The sequence below is a fragment of the Mus pahari genome, chromosome 12, assembly GCF_900095145.1.
Source record: "Mus pahari chromosome 12, PAHARI_EIJ_v1.1, whole genome shotgun sequence".
Classification (NCBI taxonomy): domain Eukaryota; kingdom Metazoa; phylum Chordata; class Mammalia; order Rodentia; family Muridae; genus Mus; species Mus pahari.
The window spans coordinates 7231928-7253685 of record NC_034601.1 but is presented as its reverse complement, the minus strand read 5'-3'; the positions used below and the strand labels follow the sequence as shown (position 1 = coordinate 7253685).

General features: G+C 45.3%; 2 protein-coding genes across 5 annotated transcripts in view; one reads left to right on the top strand and one right to left on the bottom strand.

The window, feature by feature from the left end:
- Nucleotides 1–234: 234 nt before the first annotated feature.
- Nucleotides 235–2217, bottom strand: LOC110329703. Its single transcript, XM_021209498.1, has one exon. The coding sequence runs from the start codon at nt 2113–2115 to the stop codon at nt 1804–1806; it is 312 nt and encodes a 103-aa protein (XP_021065157.1). The 5' UTR covers nt 2116–2217; the 3' UTR covers nt 235–1803.
- Zc3h7a (zinc finger CCCH-type containing 7A) overlaps nt 1998–21758 on the top strand; it is a 37003-nt gene continuing 17242 nt past the window's right edge. The window contains exons 1-10 of one of the 4 annotated variants that reach the window (XM_029544479.1): nt 2058–2178; nt 4065–4283; nt 12170–12271; nt 13792–13831; nt 15730–15927; nt 17490–17648; nt 17849–17929; nt 18019–18057; nt 19706–19739; nt 19967–20244. In XM_029544479.1, coding sequence (XP_029400339.1) covers nt 12204–12271; nt 13792–13831; nt 15730–15927; nt 17490–17648; nt 17849–17929; nt 18019–18057; nt 19706–19739; nt 19967–20244 — 897 coding nt within the window. In that variant the 5' untranslated portion in view covers nt 2058–2178; nt 4065–4283; nt 12170–12203. Of the gene's footprint in view, nt 2179–2304; nt 2396–4064; nt 4284–12169; nt 12272–13791; nt 13832–15729; nt 15928–17489; nt 17649–17848; nt 17930–18018; nt 18058–19705; nt 19740–19966; nt 20245–21758 lie in introns of those variants that run through there. The other 3 variants (XR_003844877.1, XM_021209496.2, XM_029544480.1) reach the window with 3 other exon arrangements.

The window sequence follows — 21758 nt, the reverse complement described above, 5'->3', positions numbered from 1 at the left end:
CTTATAACAATAAATAAATCTTTAAAAAAATAATCAATTTAAAAATTCCATCCTATGTATCTGGGAAGGCTTATGGGAGGGGAAACAATATGATCAAAATAGATGAAAACATTTAAAAATGAGAAAAAATGTAATTAAAAAAAAAAAGAAAGGCAGCTGAACCTGGGCCTAGGAGTGAGAGTGAGTCACTGAGCTGCACTGCCATGCATCTGCTTCTGGTCTTTAGCTCAGGACCCAGGTAAGACACAGGAAACTTCCCTGCTAGCATAGAAGCCAAAGAAGCAGACACTCTTACAACACAGTATTCTTCAAGGCTAGAGCAGGTTCATCCATGCTCAGCCCTTCTTTTCCTATGCTCCCTACAGTACATATAATGATGGGTTCCCAAACATATCTACTCTCTATCGCTGGCAACTTGTGATTATTGCTACCTTGCCTGGAAAATCCCTGGGGATCTCCAGGACCTCCTAGGATTATCCACGTTTCAAATGCAATCACCAGGGAAGACCCGGAGGAGGTGTGGTCAGGAGACCTCATTCAGAGGGAACTACTGGCTCTGGAGATGAAGGGCATGACCTAGGAGTCCAGGAGGCCTCCAGGAGCTAAAAAGAGGCAAGAGTTCCATACTAGTTTCCAGAAGGGACAAGCCTTATCAGCATCTTGACATCAGCCCAGTGAAACACCTACTGCTGACTCTGGTCCTTTTGAACTCTAAGTTTATGTTGTTTTAAGGCAACAAAAATGTAGGCTGTTGGTACAGGAACATCAGGAAGTTCATACAATCTCATCAAGTTTCACTTTGTACTGGCACAATACTGACAACTTCCTGAGCTTACAGTAGCACTCTGGGTACAGACAGAGTGCATCTCAGGGTCTTCCTTCTAATGTAAACTCTTCCCTCTGTCCCCAGTGGTCCTGGACCTGGGTATTTCTTGCTTCATAGCCAAAGAAGACCTGGAACTCCTAATCCCCCCCCACTCCCATGTATTGCTATGAGAAGGGTACCCCACCATATCCAGTTTATTTGGTGCTGGAAATCAAACCCAAGGCTAGGCAAGCACTTTGACAAGTAAGTTACACCCTCAGCCTCTCTCACTTTTCTGCTTGTCCTTTCATGAAGAAACTTTCTAAAACTGTGAATTAGACCTTGCAATTTCCATCTCAGACACTGAATTCCAAATTTCATGCAGTGGCTCATCCTCTTTGAGCTTTCTACACACACACACACTTTGGTCTTCCCTGTCCCTCAGCAACTCAGGTTCAGGATCTTTCCCATTGCCTGGGAGCATTCTCCCTTCTACTGCCATGACTTGGAGCACTTTTCACATCTCCAGTCTCAGGGATTCAGCCTTACCCAGTGTTCTGTCTGGGCTAGTGTACACCTGGCCACTGAAACACGGGTGAATACAGCGACATATAAGTTGAGATGAAGGCCAGGGAAAACAAGAGCTTGTGTTGGCTCTGAGATCCGTCCCTACCATTCATTTGCAAAAATACCGCATTTTGTTTTCAAGATGATAAAAACAGTGACTGCGTGTAGAGCATAACTCATGGGATAGGGAATTGAGAACAGGTTCCGAAGTGACGCTCTGGCGTCCGAATGAGTTTAGGTCACCTCCTTGTTCAACGCGGGTTCCTATGCCTGTCATTCATTTGAAAGGACACGGCTGTATGGCTGTTTTCAGGGTGACGGTAACAGTATCGGAATGCAAAGCAGGACGCTCAGGATAAGTTACTGCAGAGAACAGATTCCGAAGGAAGTGACACCCTGGTGCCCAAATGAATCTAGGTCTCCTTCCAGTCCTACTCTGGTGCCCAAGCGGCGTGGGAGGGGGCGATGATACTGGGCTCAAGAGCTTGCGGTCTCTCACCCCCTTCCGTGTGACCGCTTCGGGTTCCGCCTATCGCCGCCGCTTCCGCAGCCCCGAGGCCCCGACGTGGCGCCTCCATCCCCGGGGTGGCACTGGCAGCGCAGCCAATGGTAGCGTTTGCGGGGCGGCGCGCGAGGCCTCCCGCCGCCAGAGGGCGCCGCCCCGAGCGTCGCGGGCTGGCAGCTGCCGTGGGTCTCCCAGGGAAGCTGCGAGACTGTGAGAGCTCGCGCGGGTGAACGGACATCCCGCTGTCGCCTCCGCACTCCGCGCCCTCCGCGCCCCTCGCATCCTGGGTGCCGCCCCGCAGGTGAGGGAAGGGGACGCGCGGGCGTCGCGGGGAGGGTCGCGCTCTTCCAATCGCGCGCGCGCGCGCGCGCCGCCGTCGCTTCGTGAGCACGCGCGGCCGTTAACGGACTCCGGGCGGGGGAGGGGCGCGGACCCCGGAACCGGCTGCACGGGCCCCTCGGGGGTCGTAATCCGGGCACGCGCGGCGGCCCCTGCCGACATCCGCGCACTAGCTGTTGGTGGGTTAGCATTTCGTTATTCCTGGGTGCTGGGTGGTCGCGGGGCGTCCGTGTTAGTAAGCGTCTCGGTTTGGGGACGCTCGCGACGCCAGCTGAGTGCGCGCTCGCCGGTGTCGGGTTCGCCCCTTGCGGGTGTTATGCGCGGCCCACCCGGCGTATGGGTGGCGACTGGCTTCCGGTGTTCGGCCGGGGTTCGGAGACTGTACTCGGGGTTCTCGGTTTTCCTTTCCCCACCTCCCAAGAATGGAGACCTGTCAGTTCCCATTAGCGGGAATTTCCGGTTAGGGGTAGTCAGCGCAGGGGTGTGGTCAGGTTGGAAGGTCCTGACTGGGCCCAAGGGGTGGTGCCTGCGCCCTGACTGGGTGAATTTATTCCGGGGTTGGGCGATTTGGGGCCCCCAAATGTTAAGGGATCAAAAAGGGACATAGCGTTAGGTATTTAAGACCAAGAGGGTCTGGTGTGGACCTGCGCTGTCCTATGGTAATGTGGCCACTGGTAATGTGGGGCGATCGAGCACTCGAAGGGGGCAAGAATTGAGATTCACTTCTGGTTTCAATTTTGTTTGTTTCTAGACAGGGTTTCTCTGTGTAGCCTTGGCTGTCCTAGAACTCACTTTGTAGACCAGGCTGGACTCGAGCTTAGAGATCTGCCTGCCCCTACCTCCCGAATGCTGTGATTTAAAAGCCGCATGCCACCACCGCCCCGCTCTGGTTTCAGTTTTAAAGTCCGATTTGAAAGATTTAGTTTGGGAGAAAAAAAAAAAAGAACGAGAAAGATCTCTTTGGTAAGCTCCTATGCTTAAATCAGCCAGTGTTTAGCAAGCAGTGTTTTACACAGTTACTTGTGGTGATACCTGTTGTGGCTACGTTAGTATTAAAACAATCTTACCAGTTTCTTTTGACTTTTTTAGTATGGCCACTTAGTAATTTAAAATGGCAGGTACGGCCCGTATCGTATTTCGATTGGACAATGCTCTACTGGACTAGGGGAGGGGTTGGGAGCTCTTGCCATCTGCTCTATTCCTGCTTCTTTTGGAAGTAGCTGCTTTTCCTGGAGGTCCTGAAGGAATCCAAGGCTCTTTCCACCTCCGTTGAACTGATGAGCAGAGCCGCACCGTGTGTGCGTGCGTGTGTGCATGTGTGTGTGTGTGTGGGGGGGCGGAGTTGGTGTTGGTGTGGTGTTCTTCATCTTTGGACTAAATCAAGTGCATGGACAGTTTTCTCTGTTGAAAATTTTCCCCTTTCTGCTCTGTTAGACCAGCAGGGTGCGCTACAGATGGGAATAAGATTGAGTTGTTGAGGTTGATTATCTTCAATATTTGGAATGGGGTATTATGCAAAGAACAGGTTGATCAGTGCCCTCCAGATGAACCAGAACACCCCTTCCCAGCTGTGTTCCTGTGACTTTTGGTTGGGGCTATATTCTGACCTACAGGTTCCCAGATCTATTAGTCAGCTGTAAGGGTTTACAGTTGCCAATATTGACTGATTTTTGAAACCTGCTGATTTGGGTGTGTTCAATCCATTTGTAAATGACTGGTTGATAGTCAACTATGGAAATAGTTTGAGTAGCTAGTTAAGGAGGAGATAGAAATCAAAAACATCTTTAGACAGAATACCACGGGAGGAAACTTGCTTTCTAGATAATACCTTTGTGTGCTTTGTCTCAGCAAACCCACATTTTCTCCATGATCTTCAAGTGAAATGTGTTTACAGTGCCGGGTATCAGCTGCATGCTGTGGCCTCAGCCAGAGTGAAATGGCAGGGTGCCCTGGAGCCCTGGAGTTCTAAACCAGCCTGGGCAGCAGTGAGGTCTCACCTCAAATAGTAAACAACAAAACAGTTGGAACAAACTTCTGAGATAGATACAAATGAAGAAGAAGTGATTGGTGAGCGCTCCTTCTCCCTCTCTTCCTTCTCTCTCTCTCTCTCTCTCTCTCTCTCTCTCTCTCTTTCTCTTTCTCTCTCTCTTTCTCTCTTTTTTTTGTTGTTTTTTTGTTTTTTTGTTTTTTTTTGAAACACACAAACTAGGGTCATCAGACTTGGCAGTCACGACTTAACCTGTCTTGCAACTCTGTCATGGCTTTCTCAGTGACTTCATTGATGTTAAAAAAAAAAAAAAAAAAATGGGGTTACTTAACTTTGCCAGGTTTTGCCCCAACAAGAATTTTTGCAAGTTTGCCTTTTAATTTTACAAGTTTAGCAATGTGTTGTCTAGTTAATTTCATAACTTATGGAAGGTAAGAGAGGATGTGAATTTGGAGCTGGGGGTTGCTCGAGTATGCGTGGTGAGAAGGCAAGAAGTGTCAGCATTGAGCAGGATGCCTCCTGGGCATGGAGCACAAATCAGCTCGGTGAAATCTTTTCTTTGGAAGAATCCCGGGTTTCTACCTGAGATGCAGGGTTCCCAGTGAGCTGCTTTGGCTGGCTGGAGGCTGCTTCCCTTAGAGAATCCAGAATCTCTTGGTTGTTTCCAAGTTCCTGCTGGGGGTGGGCGGGGGAGGGATGATTTAGCTCAAACCAAGAGTTACCTTTCTGGTGCTGTTGTAGCCTCCTTCCGTTTCCAGGAAAGGGAGCTATCTCAAGAAGAAAGAAGCTGACTCAAGGAAGGGAGAAGCTGTTTCAGGAAGGGAGAAGCTGTTTAGCAGGGTTTGTCTACCTGGATTGCAGTGGGCAGGGTGTGGCCTTTTGCCCGCTTGCCCAGGTCTGGATAGGTGAAGAGTCAGCTAATGTGCCCTGTTGCAAGACAGGGCTCTAAAAAACGGTACTTAAGCCACTTGGCTTTATTTTGTTGGGTTTTTGTTTGTTTTGTTTTGTTTTGAGACTGGGTTTCTTATGGTTTCTTATATGTAGCCCTGGTTGTCCTGGAACTTATAGACCAGGCTGGTTTCCAAATCACAGAAACCCACCTGCCCCTGCCTCCTGAGTGTGGAGACCAAAGGTGTGTCCACCACCATCATCTCACTTGGTTGTTGTTTTAAATCAGGAAGTCTGAGGAGAGAATTACAATTAAGAATTTGACTTGAAACTAGGGACACTTGGGCAGGGAAATGGCTCAGTGGGTAAAGGTGCTTACTGTGCAAACCTGAAGACTCAAGTTTGCTCTCCAGAACCCACATAAAGGTGGAAGGAGAGAACTGACACCATCCAGTCGTTGTCTGACTATGTGTGTGCCATGGCACACGGGCTCACATACATAGCACATACAAAGAATGAAGCCTTAGGAACACTTTTTGAAAAAGCAAAAATGCAATAATACTGAATATTTTTAAAGGATGCAAGTAAAAGTGGTCCAGTATTATTGTATTTTTGCTATGTATGTGAGCCCGTGTGCCATGTTTACTTGCATCCTTTAAAAATATCTTTTATTTATATCTTGACAATTTCATACATATATCTTGATCATATACACATCCAGAATGCTTTGCCAATCCCATAATGGAAGTTGAGTCAGGCCCACCTGGTAGTCCATCTGTTGGTATGCCTTGTAAAGAAGGTTGCTTCACACGAGTATTTGTATGTGAATATGCTGGCCAAGCATATCCATGGAGCAGTTTTCTTGGAAGTGTTTCCTGGCCCCTCAGCTAGAGCCAAGATGCTTTAAATGACTATGTGTGCACATGTGTGCAGAGCATGTTTATGCCATTCCGCTTGAGGGACCATCCAGTGTCCACCTGTGTCCGAGCCCAGGCCACTGAGACAGGCACTGACCCTCCTGCAGGAGTCAGACTGGCTTTGAAGTATGGCTCTGTCAGTTCCTTGTGCTGTGGCCTGAGGCTAGCTTTGTGTCCAGGGTCACTTTTTTGTGTATCCTCATAGCACTGAGGTCAGGTGACTTACTACAGGTAAAGCACTTGGCATAGCCGCGGGGGTGGGGGAGAGAGAGGGGGGGGGAGGGAGAGAGAGAGAGGGGGGGGGAGAGAGAGAGAGAGAGAGAGAGAGAGAGAGGAGAGAGGAGAGAGGAGAGAGAGAGAACGAGAACCAGCTGCCATTTCTGTAACATCTCTCATCTCAACTTTTTCTTGGGATCTAGAGCAGTTTTCTCCCTGTGCAGTGAAAGTTGTGGATTTCTCTCTCTCTCTCTCTTTTTTTTTTTAAAGATTTATTTATTTATTATATGTAAGTACACTGTAGCTGTCTTCAGACACCATGTGGTTCCTAGGATTTGAACTCTGGACCTTCGAAAGAGCAGTCGGGTGCTCTTACCCATTGAGCCATCTCACCAGCCCCGTGGATTTCTCCATACTGGGCTTGTCTAGACTGAAGGACAATCAATGCCTTTCACCTAATAGACACTGATTGAATAGGGGATTAAAACAGGAATCCAGGGCGATTTTTCTCCCTCCTCACATAACTTCAGGCAAATAAGGAATTTTAAGGCAGCTGATCTCTAAAAGAGATCAGAGATTCTAGCTTGTTAGAGTTAATGAGACTAATCCCCACCTAACTTGGTTTTCTGATTGGACGTGTACTGCACACAGCCCTCCGTCAGTTTCTTGTTGGTGCAGGAAATGGATTGCCATACTCCTTGGGGTTTTAGGTTCTTCGTGGCTGGCTGGCTAAGTCTGTTCCTAATCGTCACTGTTCCTTGTGGCGGTTGGACTAGAGTTCCACCATAGCTGCTGTGCATTCCCATCAGCCATTTCCTGTCTGGATCCTTTCTTCTGGTGACTCATTTGTTTGCTTGTCCTTCATTGCTTGTTTTGAGACAGTCTCCTCATGTAGCCCTAACTAGCCTGGCATTGCCCATCTGTGTCCTCAGGAGTATGCTGCCATGTGCAGCTATTCCACTCTGTTTTGTGAACAGTTCTACAGAGTTCCTGATGTCTGTTGTTCATACAGCCAATGTCAAGAGACAAGGTCCCTGTTTAAGTGATTGAAAGAGGCTAAGGTGGGCATTGTGGCAATTTAGGTGAGAAGTCAAGGTCTCAAAATGTGTCATTTAAGCTAGGACTCATCGTGAAAAGGAGCCAGCACTGTGGAAGCCTGGGATGTACACTGTGGACAGAGAGATCAGCAAGCACAGTGCTTTTGAGTGCAGTGCACTTCAGGCAGTCTCACAGCCCACGGAAAGCCATGGAGGGAGAAGCAGAGCCTCTTTAGTGCTTAGCAAGGAAGCCAGGTTGTCTTTCTGTTAAGTGAACTGATGGACTTTTCCCACAAGTGCAGTAATGAAGCTGGGGGTGGGGGTGGGGTGGGGTTTGCTTGTTTTGATTCTTTGAGATGTGGTCTCTTTTTGGTTTTTAGAGACAGGATTTCTCTGTATAGCCCTGGCTGTCCTGCAACTCACTCTGTAGACCAGGCTGGCCTCGAACTCAGAAATTTGCCTGCCTCTGCCTCCCAAGTGCTGGGATTAAAGGCATGTGCCACCACTGCCTCGCTGAGATGTGGTCTCTTTTAAAGCGGAGACTGACCTTGAATTCCTGATGCTCTAGTCTCCAGAATAGGACTACAGAACTGCACCATCATTTCCAAGTGCCTTTCTCCAAGTTCCCTGTGGGAAGTGGATGGGAATGGGCATGGGAGGAGGTCGTAGCGGTGTGGGATGCCCGGTGCTCCTATGCTGTCATTGGTGGGCTTTGAGAGTTGATAGGATGAGGAATTGTGAACAAAAGAGCTGTCTACACTGAATTTCTGGATCGAGGAACTGACTAGGTTTGGGAAGAAAACTTATACTTAGTGGGGCCAATTAATTAATTAATTAGCTCAGCAGTTAAGAGCATTTGCTGCTCTTCAGAGGACCCAGGTTTGGTTCCTAGTGTCAACATGGTAGCTAGCTCACAGCTGTAAGTCCAGTCAGGGGACCCAGTGCCCTCTTCTCCCATAGTCATGTACATGAAGCAACATGAAATTGTTTAAAAAAGAATTTACAATTAGATTCATCAATAAAAAAGTATCAATAGCCCTAGAGTTTTGTATGTGAGAAAGATGACCTTTAGTATGTCAGGTGGAGCTTTACTAAATGTTTGGGTAACTGGAGAGTCCTTAGGGAGGGGTTCTTACATTAATGAGTATTTTAACATTATTGCTTACAGCAAAATGGTAGATCACATTTTAATTTAATGATTCCTATGTGTGTGGAGGGCACAAGTTGTTGTCAGCAGGCCCCAGGGATCATCCTCTGTTGGCCTTAACAGCACTGGCATTACAGGTGCACATTCCTGGAGCTGCCATTTATATGGGTCCTGGGATCAAATTCGGGTCCTCATGTGTGTGTGTGCAAGTACTTTGTTAAGTGAGCCATCCATCACTCCAGTTTCTATATTTTCTTTCTTTTTTCCCTCTTTCTTTCTCCCTCTCTCTCTCTTCTTTCTTTCTTTCTTTCTTTCTTTCTTTCTTTCTTTCTTTCTTTCTTTCTTTCTTTTGATTTATTCATTTTATGTGAGAACACTGTTGTTGTCTTCAGACACACCAGAAGAGGGCATCAGATTCCATTACAGATGGTTGTGAGCCACCATGTGGTTGCTGGGAGTTGAACTCAGGACCTCTGGAAGAACAGTTGGTGTTTTTGTTTGTTTGTTTGTTTTTGTTTTTTGTTTTGTTTTTTTGATACAGGGTTTCTCTGTGTAGCCCTGACTGTCCTGGAACTCACACTGTAGACTAGGCTGGCCTTGAACTCAGAAATCTGCCTGCCTCTGCCTTCCAAGTGCTGGGATTAAAGGCACTATCACTGCCCGGCTCAGTTGGTGTTCTTAACCACTGAGCCATCTCTCTAGTCCCCCAGATTTTCATTTTTTAATTCTTATTCATTGAAGTGTTTTGAGTGTATGCCTGTCTGTGCACCATGTGTATACAGGCCAGAAAAGGTCATTAGATGCCCTAGGACTGGAGGTACAGATGGTTGTGAGCTGCCATGAGGATTCTGAAAATAGAATCAGGTCCTCTGGAAGAGCAGTCAGTGCCTTTAACTGCTAAGCCGTCCCTCCATCCCCTAGATCATATTTTTTTAAAAAAGTAATAAATACTAGAAGAAAACATTTAAACAATTATTTTATAATTTCAGAATGAATATATTTCTGGTATGTCATACTCTAGTACTTGCTTCAAAAGCACATGAACTAAATTTGGAATAACATCAAGATTAGCAATTAGCATGGCCTCTATGCACAGATGACACACAGATTCACGACTCTGTCAAACTCCAGAAGACCCAAAGGGAAATATTGATGAATTTAGTTACTGAGAAATAAAATGCTTGCTGTGGAAAGTCCTACGGTAAATTTTAAAAAGACATAAAATTGGGAGGCATCTTAGGTGTTTTCTCGGTAAAGAGTTCCTGTAAGTTTTAAACTCGGCTGGGAGCAAGTTCATGGAGGAGGCATAAGGACTGTGAGTCTGGAAGGGTCTTGGGCTCTCACTGTGCTCTGTACTCTTTAGCCTCCCTGGTTGACAAAGGTGAACACTCAGTTCCTTGGTGGCGTACTGGAGCAGGAGCCCCCTTCTGATTGTTGGTGGGCAGCGTTACTCCCCACACCCATTCCCTTATCCAAAAGAGATGAGTGATGCCTTTGTGCCTGGGGAACCTGCAAGGTTGTAACAGCAGGAGATGCACACCAGGGCTTGGTTAAGTTGTGGCACAGCCTAATCTCAGAGCATTGTCTATGGTATGTGTGGGTAGATAGGGAAGGCTGTTTGGTGCTTAGTGCGGAAGGCCAAGTGCAGAGCATCCTCATAGAACAAATAGTCCTGCACAAAATGGCTTTTCTTTTAAGAGACAATTATAGACTCCAGAAATCACAAAGGAAGTCTATAGAGTCCCATGAACCTTTTACCTTCTCCCTCTGGTGACAGACACATTACAAGTAGGGAAAGGCCATGGGGGTAAGACTGTTGCCCTTATACACTGTGCTGACTTCCTATGAACACTTTTGTGCTTGTGTGTACATGTGTCACATGTCATTTTACATTGTTTTGTCTAGAGGTTCATAACTAGCACCTAAATTGGTTCAAAGAAGTTTTGTTGTTGCTGTTTGGTTTTTTTCTTTGCGACAGGGTCTCATGTAGCCTGGGCTCACCTTGAATGTACTATGTAGCTAAGGATGGCCTAAAATGTTCTTCCTGAATGTTGTGATTATAGGTGTGTGCCACCAGGCCTGGTTTAGATAAAGGGTTTTCTATGGGGTATCTTTGGCAGGACACACAAGAGACTGGAAGCAGTGATTGGTTGCCTTGGGGGAAGGTAAATGGGATAGGCAGACATGACAGTGTTGTTGGGAAGGAGACATTCCTTCCACTGTCATAGTTCCTTGTAAACAGTTTAAAATATCTCTGTGGTACCCAAGTGGAACTGTCAGAGTCAGAGAGCCATCTGCAACCTTTTCAGAGATGGATGGTGTGGTCTGGAGTCAGGGGTGGAGCTAGAGGTCCTGTAGGGAAGAGAGGTGAAGCTCAGGGTGCTCACCCAAGGGGGTTCAGGCTGTGACGTTGATACAGCGGCAAGTGAAGTAGGGACAGCCTAGCAATGGCTGTGAGCGAGGGTGAGGAAGGAGTGACATAATCTGGTATCATCATAGCTTTTGTCTGTGTGAGAGAAGCAGTGGTGGCGCACGCCTTTAATCCCAGCACTCGGGAGGCAGAGGCAGGTGGATTTCTGAGTTCGAGGCCAGCCTGGTCTACCAAGTGAGTTCTAGGACAGCCAGGGCTACACACAGAAACCCTGTCTCGAAAAACCAGAAAAAAAAAAAAAAAAAAAAAAAAAAAAAAAAAACCAAAAAACCGAAGGTCCTGAGTCCAAATCCCAGCAACCACATGGTGGCTCACAAACCCCTGGTAATGAGATCTGACGCCCTCTTCTGGTGCTTCTGAAGACAGTGACAGTATACTTACTTATAATAATAAATAAATCTTTGGGCCTGAGCGAGCAGGCCGAGCCGAGATCCTAAATTCAATTTCCAACAACCACATGAAGGCTCACAACCATCTGCACAGCTACAGTATACTCAAATATACATAGAATAAATAAATAAATCTTAACAAAAAACAAATCAAAAACAATTCCTAAATTCCAGAAATAATGTCATTTTATTGCTTCAGTGTCATGAACTTTAAAAAAAAAATCTATTTATTGCATGTATGCATGGGTGTTTTGTGCAGGCAAAACACATGTGTGTGTACTGCCTGCATGCCTGGTTCAGAAGAAGGTGTCAGGTACCTTGGGTTAGAAGTTCAGACAGTTGTGAGTCACCATGTGGGTGTTGGAACTTGAGCCTGGGTCTTTAGAAGAGCAGCCAGTGCTCTTAACCATTGAGCCATCTTGCAAATACACAGAAATCTGTTCTTTATCTCAGGGTCCTTTTCAGAGGTTGTCTTTAACTTGCTGGGAGCTACTCCACGAAGGCTGCTCAGAGGGCTGGACAGCTGTAGCATGCAGTTGCTGTATTAGACCTGGGTTGTCAGTACTGGTCAGCGCAGTACCTCTGGCCCTGCTTACTCAGAAGTCCGGTCCCTCCAAGGCAGGCAGATGCAATGGGTTCTTTTCTGGAGACCTTCCAAAAGCTCAACAGGACGGAGATTGTTCTGTGGCAGTTCATGCATGTCAGTTGACAGGGAAGAAACAAAGGAAGTGCTATGTGACTGTGTGTGGAGGCCATTTATGAGAAGCATACAGGATTGCCAGGGTCACAAGACCACAGGGACCCCAAAGAAGGGCCTGCCAGGGTCCTCAGTGTGTAGGATCTTTGGACGTGGGTGTGTCCTGGCTTAAGTGAAGGGCCTAGAGTGTTTTATTGGGGATCCAGAATTGCTGGCAGTAATTTTGTATCTTGTTTCTTTTCAGATTGCTCATTTAGCGAGTGGATGTGCAGGGTAACATGTCCAGTGTGTCCGACGAGAGGAGAAAAAGGCAGCACAGCATAAAAGAAGGTCTAGAGTTCATCCAGTAAGAGCTCGACACGTCACGGCCGCTGTGCTTGTCCTACGGCGGCCTCTCTATTATGGAGTCTATTCGTGGAGAAAGAGAACTCTTGGGTTTTTCTAGAATTGTGATGTTCTGTTTTGTGATAAAATCTCACACTGTAGCCCAAGAAACCTGCAAACTCCTAGCAATCTTCCTGCCTCAGCCTCTAGGCATGAGCCACCATACCTAGCAAGGCTGAGAAATTTCATAGTATTCAGGTTGGGTTAGAAATGACACATTTCCATGCTAACACTTTTTTTTTCCTTATTCTTGGGTATTTTCAAATTATTTTTTATTACTGGTTTTGGGGCTAAAGCTCCGATATTACAGCATCTTCTCATAACTTAGATTAAAGAATTGTGTTCCCAAAGCCGGGCGTGGTGGCACACGCCTTTAATCCCAGCACTTGGGAGGCAGAGGCAGGCGGATTTCTGAGTTGGAGGCCAGCCTGGTCTACAAAGTGAGTTCCAGGACAGCCAGGGCTACACAGAGAAACCCTGTCTCGAAAAACCAAAAAAAGAAAAAATAAATTGTGTTCCCTTAGAAACATTCTGGTGAATTAAATGTCTGAAGTGACCATCTGCAGTACATAGGACTTTTGCTGTCAGACTTTACTGTTAGGAACAGACTACTGACAGACAGATTTCCCCGGGGCACGTGTCCAGAGGGAAGGGCTCCTCTGTGCCTTCTGAGGAGGAGACATTGGCCTGCAGTAGTCAGATCAGAAAGTGTTAATAGTTTTGTATAATTTTTAAAAGGAATAGATGCAAAAGTAGTGCTGAACTTAGGGAAACAATAACTGTGCCGGTGTTCCATGCCTGAAATGTGAGTGCTCGGGTTAATTCCTAAACTTGGGAACTACTGGTGGGACTAGGAGGAGCTCAAGGCCAAGCTGGGGTATTTGAGACCCCATCTTTTTTGTTTTTAAAAAAAGCTGAGCAGTGATTTTGAGAGTCTTTAATCCCAGCACTTAGGAGGTGGAGGCAGGTAGATCTTTGGGTTCAAGGCCAGTCTGGACTACTGAGTAAATTACAGGACAGCCAAGACTACACAGAGAAATCCTGTCTCTGAAGACAAAAAAATGTGTTTTGAACCAACACCAAGCTAAAAAGAACAGTTTTGTTTTTTTTTTTAAGTTTATGTGCTTAAGTTTTTCCTTTATTTGTGTATGTACACTATATGTGTGCCTGGTAACCTCAGAAGCCAAAAGAGTGGAGGTGCCATGAGGCTGTTGGGAAGTAAATTAGGAGCACCAAGCACTCCTAACTATTCAGCCATCTCTCCAGCCCCGGAAACGCACAGTTTAAGATAACTTGTGGCTGGATTATGCTGATAGGGGGCCTGTCATGGTAGAGCGTGGTAGAGCGTGCTTGTAATCCCAGAGCTTGGGAAGTGGAGGCAAGCTGATCTCAGTAAGTTCAAGGCCAGTCAGGGTTGCTGCCTTAGAACAAACAAAACTGTTAGTAGAGTGTGGTAATTACAGATTTGTTTCTTCTTCTCAGGTCTCCACTGTCATATCCAGGGACCCAGGAACAGTATGCGGTAAGGATCTGGGGAGGCCTATGGCTGGGCACAGGGGCTCAAGGACTGTAATCTGCAGCAGGATTCGGCAGGCTAGCCTTGACTGTCACACCTGACCAGCTGCCCTCCTTCATGAAGAGAGCTTTACCGGAACACCGTGGCCACAGACGGTTGTTTATGGATTCTCTGTGGTGCTTGTGTGATACAGGGCAAAACTCAAACGCCCCACGGTGCTTTAAATATTCTCTTTGGCATTTACAGAAAAAGCTTGCCAATCTCTTCTGTATAGTGCACCCTTTGGGGGCATTTCTGGACAGTTGTCCTGCGTTTTCTTTCCTGTGCTAGTGTAGTTCGAATTAGTATGCATTTTTAGTCCTTTGCCAGAGAATGTGGGGTATCATTATTTTTGTTTTTGTTTCTTTTTTTTTTCAAAGATTTATTTATTTATTATATGTAATAATATATACATATATATTCTTCATATATATATATGGAGTGACTTCAGACACTCCAGAAGAGGGCATCAGATATTGTTACGGATGGTTGTGAGCCACCATATGGTTGCTGGGATTTGAACTCGGGACCTTTGGAAGAGCGGTCGGTGCTCTTACCCGCTGAGCCATCTCACCAGCCCTGTTTTTGTTTCTTAAGTCCTGAAAGCAGTGGAGGGGGATTGTCTAGATGGGGAGGGAAGAGGTGCAGATGAACCGGCTAGACCCAGGGAGGGAGTGGCCATCCCTTGGGCCTTGGACTACATAATTGTGGCTTTGAGTCCCTGAGGGTGTCTGTTTCCAAGTGTCCACCTTCCTCCTTCCCCTGTGTTCAGTCCCCCTCTTCCTTCTCTCTCCACAGAGGAGAGTCAGGGTATCCGAGCTGAACTTCCCAGAGAAATCCTTTTGTTTTTCCAAATACGAAACTGGGGCCCACCGAGGTTAAGTGGTGTGTCACAGCCACATCAGGTATCAGGGCCTGGTTTGTTCATCAGTAATCTAGTCGTTTAAAACATGTGTTTATTAAGACCAAAAGAAATGATCTGATCATGTGATAGGAATGGTCTTTTAAAGTATCAAGCCATTATTTGCACTTATCAAAAATGGGTATAATCACTCAATAATCAAATTACTTAGCTTCATTTCCTTTCCCCAAATCAGGAAGTGATCTAAACAAATAGCTTATGAAAGAAGAAGTACAGGGCCAGAGAGATGGCTCAGCATGTAAGGGTGCCAGGCATTAAGCCTGATGACCTGAGGTTCTTCCATGGACCCCACAGAGTAGAAGGAGAGATCTGTCTCCAGCTCTGACTGATTGGCCTCCACTCGTGCACAGTGACCTGCACACAGACACTCCTCCCAGCCCTGTGAAGAGTGTAATGCTTTTAAAGAAGAAATGTTAATGGTCTGTAGAAATATGGAAAGGTTCGACTATACTGGTAAAGACACGCAAATACTAAAGGGTTCTGTGCATGTGTGAACAGCCCATATACATGTTTCCTCATATGCTACACAACAGCACGCTGAAGGCATTTGTTACTGTTGCCTTATCAGAATCCTAGTCAGAGCTTAAACCAAAGCTGGGTGTGTAACTACTGCCTGTAATCTCAGCTCTTGGGAAGCAGAGGCAGGAGGATGGCTGCAAATTTGAAGCCATAAGTATAAAATGGACTCTCTTGACTAAGTGTTATCTGCACAGAATCCGAGATACGCATACAATGTGCTTTTGGCCCTAATTTTCCTGATAAGAGTAATGTATTTTCTCTTGCTCACAGAGGCAAGATGAACTACCAAGGCAGCAGTGGCAGGCTTTCTCGCCACAGTTCTGCCCTGCTGTCCAGCGGTGCTCTCTGGAGTTTTAAGCATAAAGATAATATTTATTTCTGTCTTCGTTTGTTCTGGTTTCAAGAGGCAATTTTCTCTTTTTAGGTGTATTTGCATGCTCTCGTGAGAAATCTTTTTAATGAAGGAAATGATATTTATCGGGAGTGTAACTGGAGCGGCTCTCTAATTCAGTACTCAGAAGCGTTGAATATAGCTGATTATGCAAAGTCTGAAGAAATTTTAATTCCTAAAGAGATCATTGAAAAACTTCGTATAAATCGTATTGCTTGCTATTCTAATATGGTGAGTTGGGAGTTTTAAAATAATTCTGGAGGGTTTTCTTCAGTGATGTAGTACATTAATAAAAAGTCATTTTCCTAATTTTTGCCCTGCATGAGGTATGAAACCTTGGGCCTTGTGCTCTCAAGACCCTGGTGTAAGTGTAGGCCATCCAGCCCTGACCCGCTAGCTCTGTTCATGTGTGTTCATGGATAACCAATGTTGCTTTCTATAATGGATCATTCAGCTACTTAGAAGTTACATTATATTTTCCTTTAAAATTGACATATCAGCACTGGAGATTTGTGGCATACCATGTGGTGTATCAGTGATATGTGTGTACACTGTACAGTGTTCAAATTAGGGTAAGAGTTATTTGTTTTTCTTCTGTTTTTAAATTTTCTTTTTCTTTTTCTTTTTACAAAGAATTGTTGTTATAGTTCTATGCCCCTGGAGGGCTTCTGGGTGCCAGCCAAGAGCAGTCTCTTGCAAGATAAATCTGCAGTATTTTTGTTACTGTTTTGTTTTTCTTTTTGGGGGGTGGGGGCTCAAGACAGGGTTTCTCTGGGTAGCCCTGGCTGTCCTGTAACTCATTCTGTAGATCTGGCTGGCCTCGAACTCAGAAATCCGCCTTTCTCTGCCTCCCAAGTGCTAGGACTAAAGTCGTGCACCAGTGTGCTGGCACTGTTTTGTTTTTCAACAAGAAGTTTTATTTTATTTCTCATGGGGCTGGGATGGAATGTCGGGCCTGCACATACTCGGCAAGCACTCCATCACTGAGCTGTGCCTTAGCCCTTCCATCAGCCCTCGTGAAATACATAGTACAATGTCATTATCTGGACTTACCCACTTGGCAGAGAGAGTGGAAACATAGAATTCAGAGGCCAACTTTTGGTTCTTTAGTTGCATTGTGTGGGGGTCATCAGGCTACATAGCAAATATTTTTACCTGGTTTGCCATCTCACTGACCCTCCAGTTGGCTTTAAAAATATATTTCTTAGATTGATTTACTTTGCTTTATGTTTTGCCAGAATGCATGTATGCACCATTCGTGTGCAGTGTATATGAGTGTTTTGTCTGTGTGTCTGTGTACTGCCATGTTTGCCTGGTAGAGGCCAGAAGAACATGTCTGATTCCCTGCAGTTGGAGTTACAGGCAATTGTGAGTCTCCTGAGTATTAAACCTGGGAACTCTCAGATTGGCCAGTGCTCTTAACTACTTATCCATCTCTCAAGCCTCCACATTTGTTATTTTTAATGGATTTAAAAGCAGTGATGACAGGGAGGAGGAAAATAGGGCACACGTGTCTCAGAAGCTGTCTTCCTTAGAGACCTAGGACCCTGTGACCAAGTACTCATATCTGTCTGACATAGGGTAGGGAGTATATAGATATTCTTGATAATTTTCCTGCTTTTATGTATGTGGAATATTCTAACAATCACTCAAATGAAAAATATCATTGTGAACTTGGAGTTTACGTTGAAGGTTATAAAATGGGGTCATGCATTGTCTTTATGTATGAAACAGGTCTGGAGTACAATATTAATCTTGTGATTCTGGCTTTCTCTTCCGGCCTTTGCCTCCAGGGGCGCTGTAATGAAGTTTTAGAAGACTGTAACGCTGTCCTCAGTGTTAATGCCAGTAACTGCAAGGCGCTGTATCGGAAGGCTAAGGCTCTAAGTGACTTAGGGCACTACAGAGAGGCCTACGACGTTGTGGCAAAGTGCTCCTTAGCAGTGCCTCAGGTATGGGTTAGTGCTTTAGCTCTTTGTTTGCATCATGAGTGTTCTACAGCTCTCATGTGGAGAAATAGCCACGTTTTCATGCAACCTTCAGCTTACTTCAGTTGACTGTAATAACTGACAAGCAAGGATCTAGAGAGCCATGTCACAGCCCTGCTTACTTGCTTCACTACAGATACATTCATGAATGTTGCTCTTTCCAGGATGAACATGTAATAAAACTAACTCAAGAATTAGCTCAGAAATTGGGATTTAAAATAAGGAAGGCATATGTTAGAGCTGAGGTAAGCGAAACTTATCTTTCAGAATTCTTTTCATTTTGTTTTATAAGCTTGAATCAGTTCTGTTTTGATTTTATTTTATTTTATTTCAGCACTCACTGAAAGCAGTTCCTGGGGATAGGGCTCCCAAGGTAGGGTTATTTATTTATTTTTAAAGATTTATTTTATTTATATGAGTACACGGTAGCTGTCTTCAGACACACCAGAAGAGGGCATAAGACTCCACTACAGATGTTTGTGAGCCACCATGTGGTTGCTGGGAATTGAACTCAGGACCGCTGGAAGAGCAGTCAGTGCTCTAACCGCTGAGCCATCTTTCCAGCCCCCAAGGTAGGGTTATTATCAGAACAAGATTCATGCTTCTGAGGAAAGCAGGAATGGAGGTCTTAGCAACTGTGCTCTTTGTATTTTTAGTGTGTTTCTCTTTGATGCCTCAAACATGAAATTGACCATGGCTTCCTATCATTTTAGAGAACAAAAAACAGCTCAAGTCCTATACTTTAGTTTCCACCAGCATTTCCTGCAAGCCACTAGAGCATGTGATAGGATGTGAACACTTAGATGTTCAGTTTTCTTTGAAAACTGTGGCTCTGGGCCAGATACTAGTTTTGAGAACATTGGGGTTAAGAAAAGAAAAGAAAGAAAAGAGGCTGGAGAGATGACTCTGCAGTTAAGAGTACTTATTGCTCTTGCAGAGGACCCACGTTCAATTCTCAGCACTCATCTGGCTGTTCATAACTATCAGTAACTCCAGTTCCAGGGGATCTGATGCTGTCTCGTGTCCTTCCAGGACACCAAGCACATATGTGGTATACAGACATACACAGCCAAAACATATGTAAAATAAAATGAACAAATCTAATTTTTAAATCTCAGGTCTCAGAAGCAGAGAGGCAGGAGAAACTCCGTGAGATCAAGGCCAACCTGGTCTACATAGAGAGTTCCAGGATAGCCAGGACTACATAGTTAAATACTGTCTCGTTCCCCCCNCCCCCCCACCCCCACCCCTCCGCTAGGGAGGTGTTGGTTTGAAGCAGGGTTTCTCTGTGTAACACTGGCTGTCCTAGAACTCACTCCGTAGACTAGAACTCACAGAGATCCGTCTGCCTCTGCCTCCCAAATGCTGGGATTAAAGGCATTTACCACCACTTCCGGCAATTATTCTTTTTTTAAACTTGAAGTAAAATCTTGTGGTTGTTGGGATGGCATCAGCCATTGTGAGGGGCTGGTGGACGGTGACAGGATTAGTTTCTATTCCTTTCTAAATAGCCTTATGAGGACTGCCTGTCTGCTAAGTACACAGTGCTTCCCAGTTTGACTGTGGACCCAGTGGTCTAGGAGTGAGGTAAGCCAGGACCCACAGTCTGATGAAGCCTGTGTAACCTCAGGGATGGAAGCGGAAAGACCAGACATTCCAGGTCCTTCTTAGCTCCATCCTGAGTTTGAGGCCACCAGGGCTACGTGAGACCCTGTTTTAAAGGAAGAAGAAGCAGGGCATGATGATGCACGATTTTTAATCCCAGAACTCAGGAGGCAGAGGCAGGCAGATCTCTGAGTTTCAGCCCTGCCTGGTGTACAGAGCAAGTTCCAGGCCAGCCAGTGTTTCACAGAGAACCCTGTCTGGAAGCAAACTAACAAAATAGAGTAGAAGACTGTTCTTTTGATCTCTTGTATCTTCTCAAATGACTTTGCAAATCTGCAAATCCTTTTAGGATTTTTACAGATTGTTTTAAAGTTTAGAATCTTAAAAGCATGATTCATTGTTTGTTTAATTTCCAGGCTGTGAACTATTCTGTGGAAGATATTGAGCCAGGTACGTTTTTACTTTGGCTCTTATCCCTCTGAAATATGTCTGCCAGCTTGCCAGGGCTAGGCTGTGCATATCCTATAGTATTGTCCAGTGAGATGGCTATGTGGTGGAAGCGAGGCTGGACTGCATCCCTATTTTCATAGCATTCACATCCTCTGTTATTGCCCAACAGCACTCCTACTTTGTAAATACAATGCCTTAGAGTGAGGACATTTCTATGTATGTTACAGATGTGTCAGCCCCAAGGCAAGAAACACTTTCGGTGGCCTCCCTTCCTACATCCAGTTTTTCTCACATTGGGAGTGAGCTGGCCTCTGTTCCTGTTATGCCGGGAACTTCTGTTTTGCAACTGCAAGTGGATGAGAGTCCTCTGCCACCCACAGTGTTTGCAAATGGAGGGAAGATCCCCTTCACCATATCCAATGCTTTTCTGGATGATGACATTGTCCTTGGGGATGAAATAGATGCTCTTCTTGATTCCGCCCCAGAAACAAGTGATGCTGTTGGGGTGAGTTTCACTGCTTGGTTTCTCTTGTAAGAAACATGAATGTGTGTGTGTGTGTGTGTGCGTGCGTGTGCATGTGTGCGTGTGAGGCTGTGTATGTGTGTGTGTAATGTGTGCAGGTGCCCATGAAGGCGAGAGGACAAGATCCTGCAATTACAGGCAGATGTGTGTTACCCCATATGGGTGCTGGAAACAGAACTCTGGTCTTTTGGAAGAGAAGTATCTTAACTGATGAGCCATCTTCCCTGCTCTGTTTAGTCTCCCCTCCCCTCTCCTCTACTCCCCTCTATCTCTCTTAATTAATTAATTAATTACTTTTCTAGCAATGGTTCCAGGGGTTGAAATTATGTCCTCAAGCTTATAAGACAAACACTTTACCCATTATCCCTAGCCCTACTCTCTCTTCTCAAGGACATAGTTATCTCCCAGTTAAACCATAATGTGACATGCTAGGCAACTTGTATTGCATCTAGGGTTAACTTTGGATTTCTTACCTTGGCATTTTATTTGCTTCTGAAGATAACTGGATAACTTGGCCATTGCTGAATAATAGGAAGAAGCCTCCTGTCTAGAACGTAGTGAACATTTGTGGGATGGAGGATTAAGCAGAGCACTCTGATAGAGAACAGGCATTTGAGGGCTCAGGAGATGGTTCAGTGACTAAAGTGTTTGCCCATAAAAAGCTTAGGACCTGAGTTTGATCCCAGCACCAGTGTAAGAAACCTAGGAACAGTAGTATAAGCATGGAAGCTCAGAGCTGAAGAGGTAGACACAAGCCGATTCCTGGGACTTACTGGCCAGCTAGTGTAGCCTAGTCAGTGAGCCTAGATCCTACAAACAAGGTAGGGAGCTCCTCTACAATGATAGCCGAGTTGATCTTTATCTTTGGACTCATGTGTTTACTCGGGGACGGATACACACACACATGTGTACAAACAATTAAAAAATGAGCCTTAACCAGGCATGGTGATGTATGTCTTTAATTCCAACACTTGTGAGGCAGAAGCATGAAAATCTGAGTTTCAGGCCAACCAGGACTATATAGGTAGTTCCAGTCTAGCCAGGACTATATAGTGAGACCCTTTCTCAACACACACAAACACACACACACACAAACACACACACACATACACACACACACACACACTGGAGAAATGGCTCAGCAGTAAAGAGTGCACTGGCTGTTCTTCCAGAGGACCCAGGTTTGAGTCCTTTCACCCATATAGCACTGTACAACTGATTGTAACTTTAGTTCCAGGGATCTGATGCCCTCTTCTGGCCTCTGAAGACACTGCACATGTGTAGTGCACAGATATACATTCAAGTAGAACATCTATACACATAAAATATAAATAAATATGTATTGTATATATTTATATTTTATCTATATGTTTTTTTAAACATGAGTAGTTTTTTTTTTTTAAAGATTTATTTCATTTATTATATGTAAGTACACTGTAGCTGTCTTCAGACACTCCAGAAGAGGGCGTCAGATCTTGTTACGGATGGTTGTGAGC

What these genes read in the sequence shown, in the direction of transcription:
- LOC110329703 (XM_021209498.1), bottom strand. Translation starts at nt 2,115, where the DNA reads ATGTCCGTTCACCCGCGCGAGCTCTCACAGTCTCGCAGCTTCCCTGGG.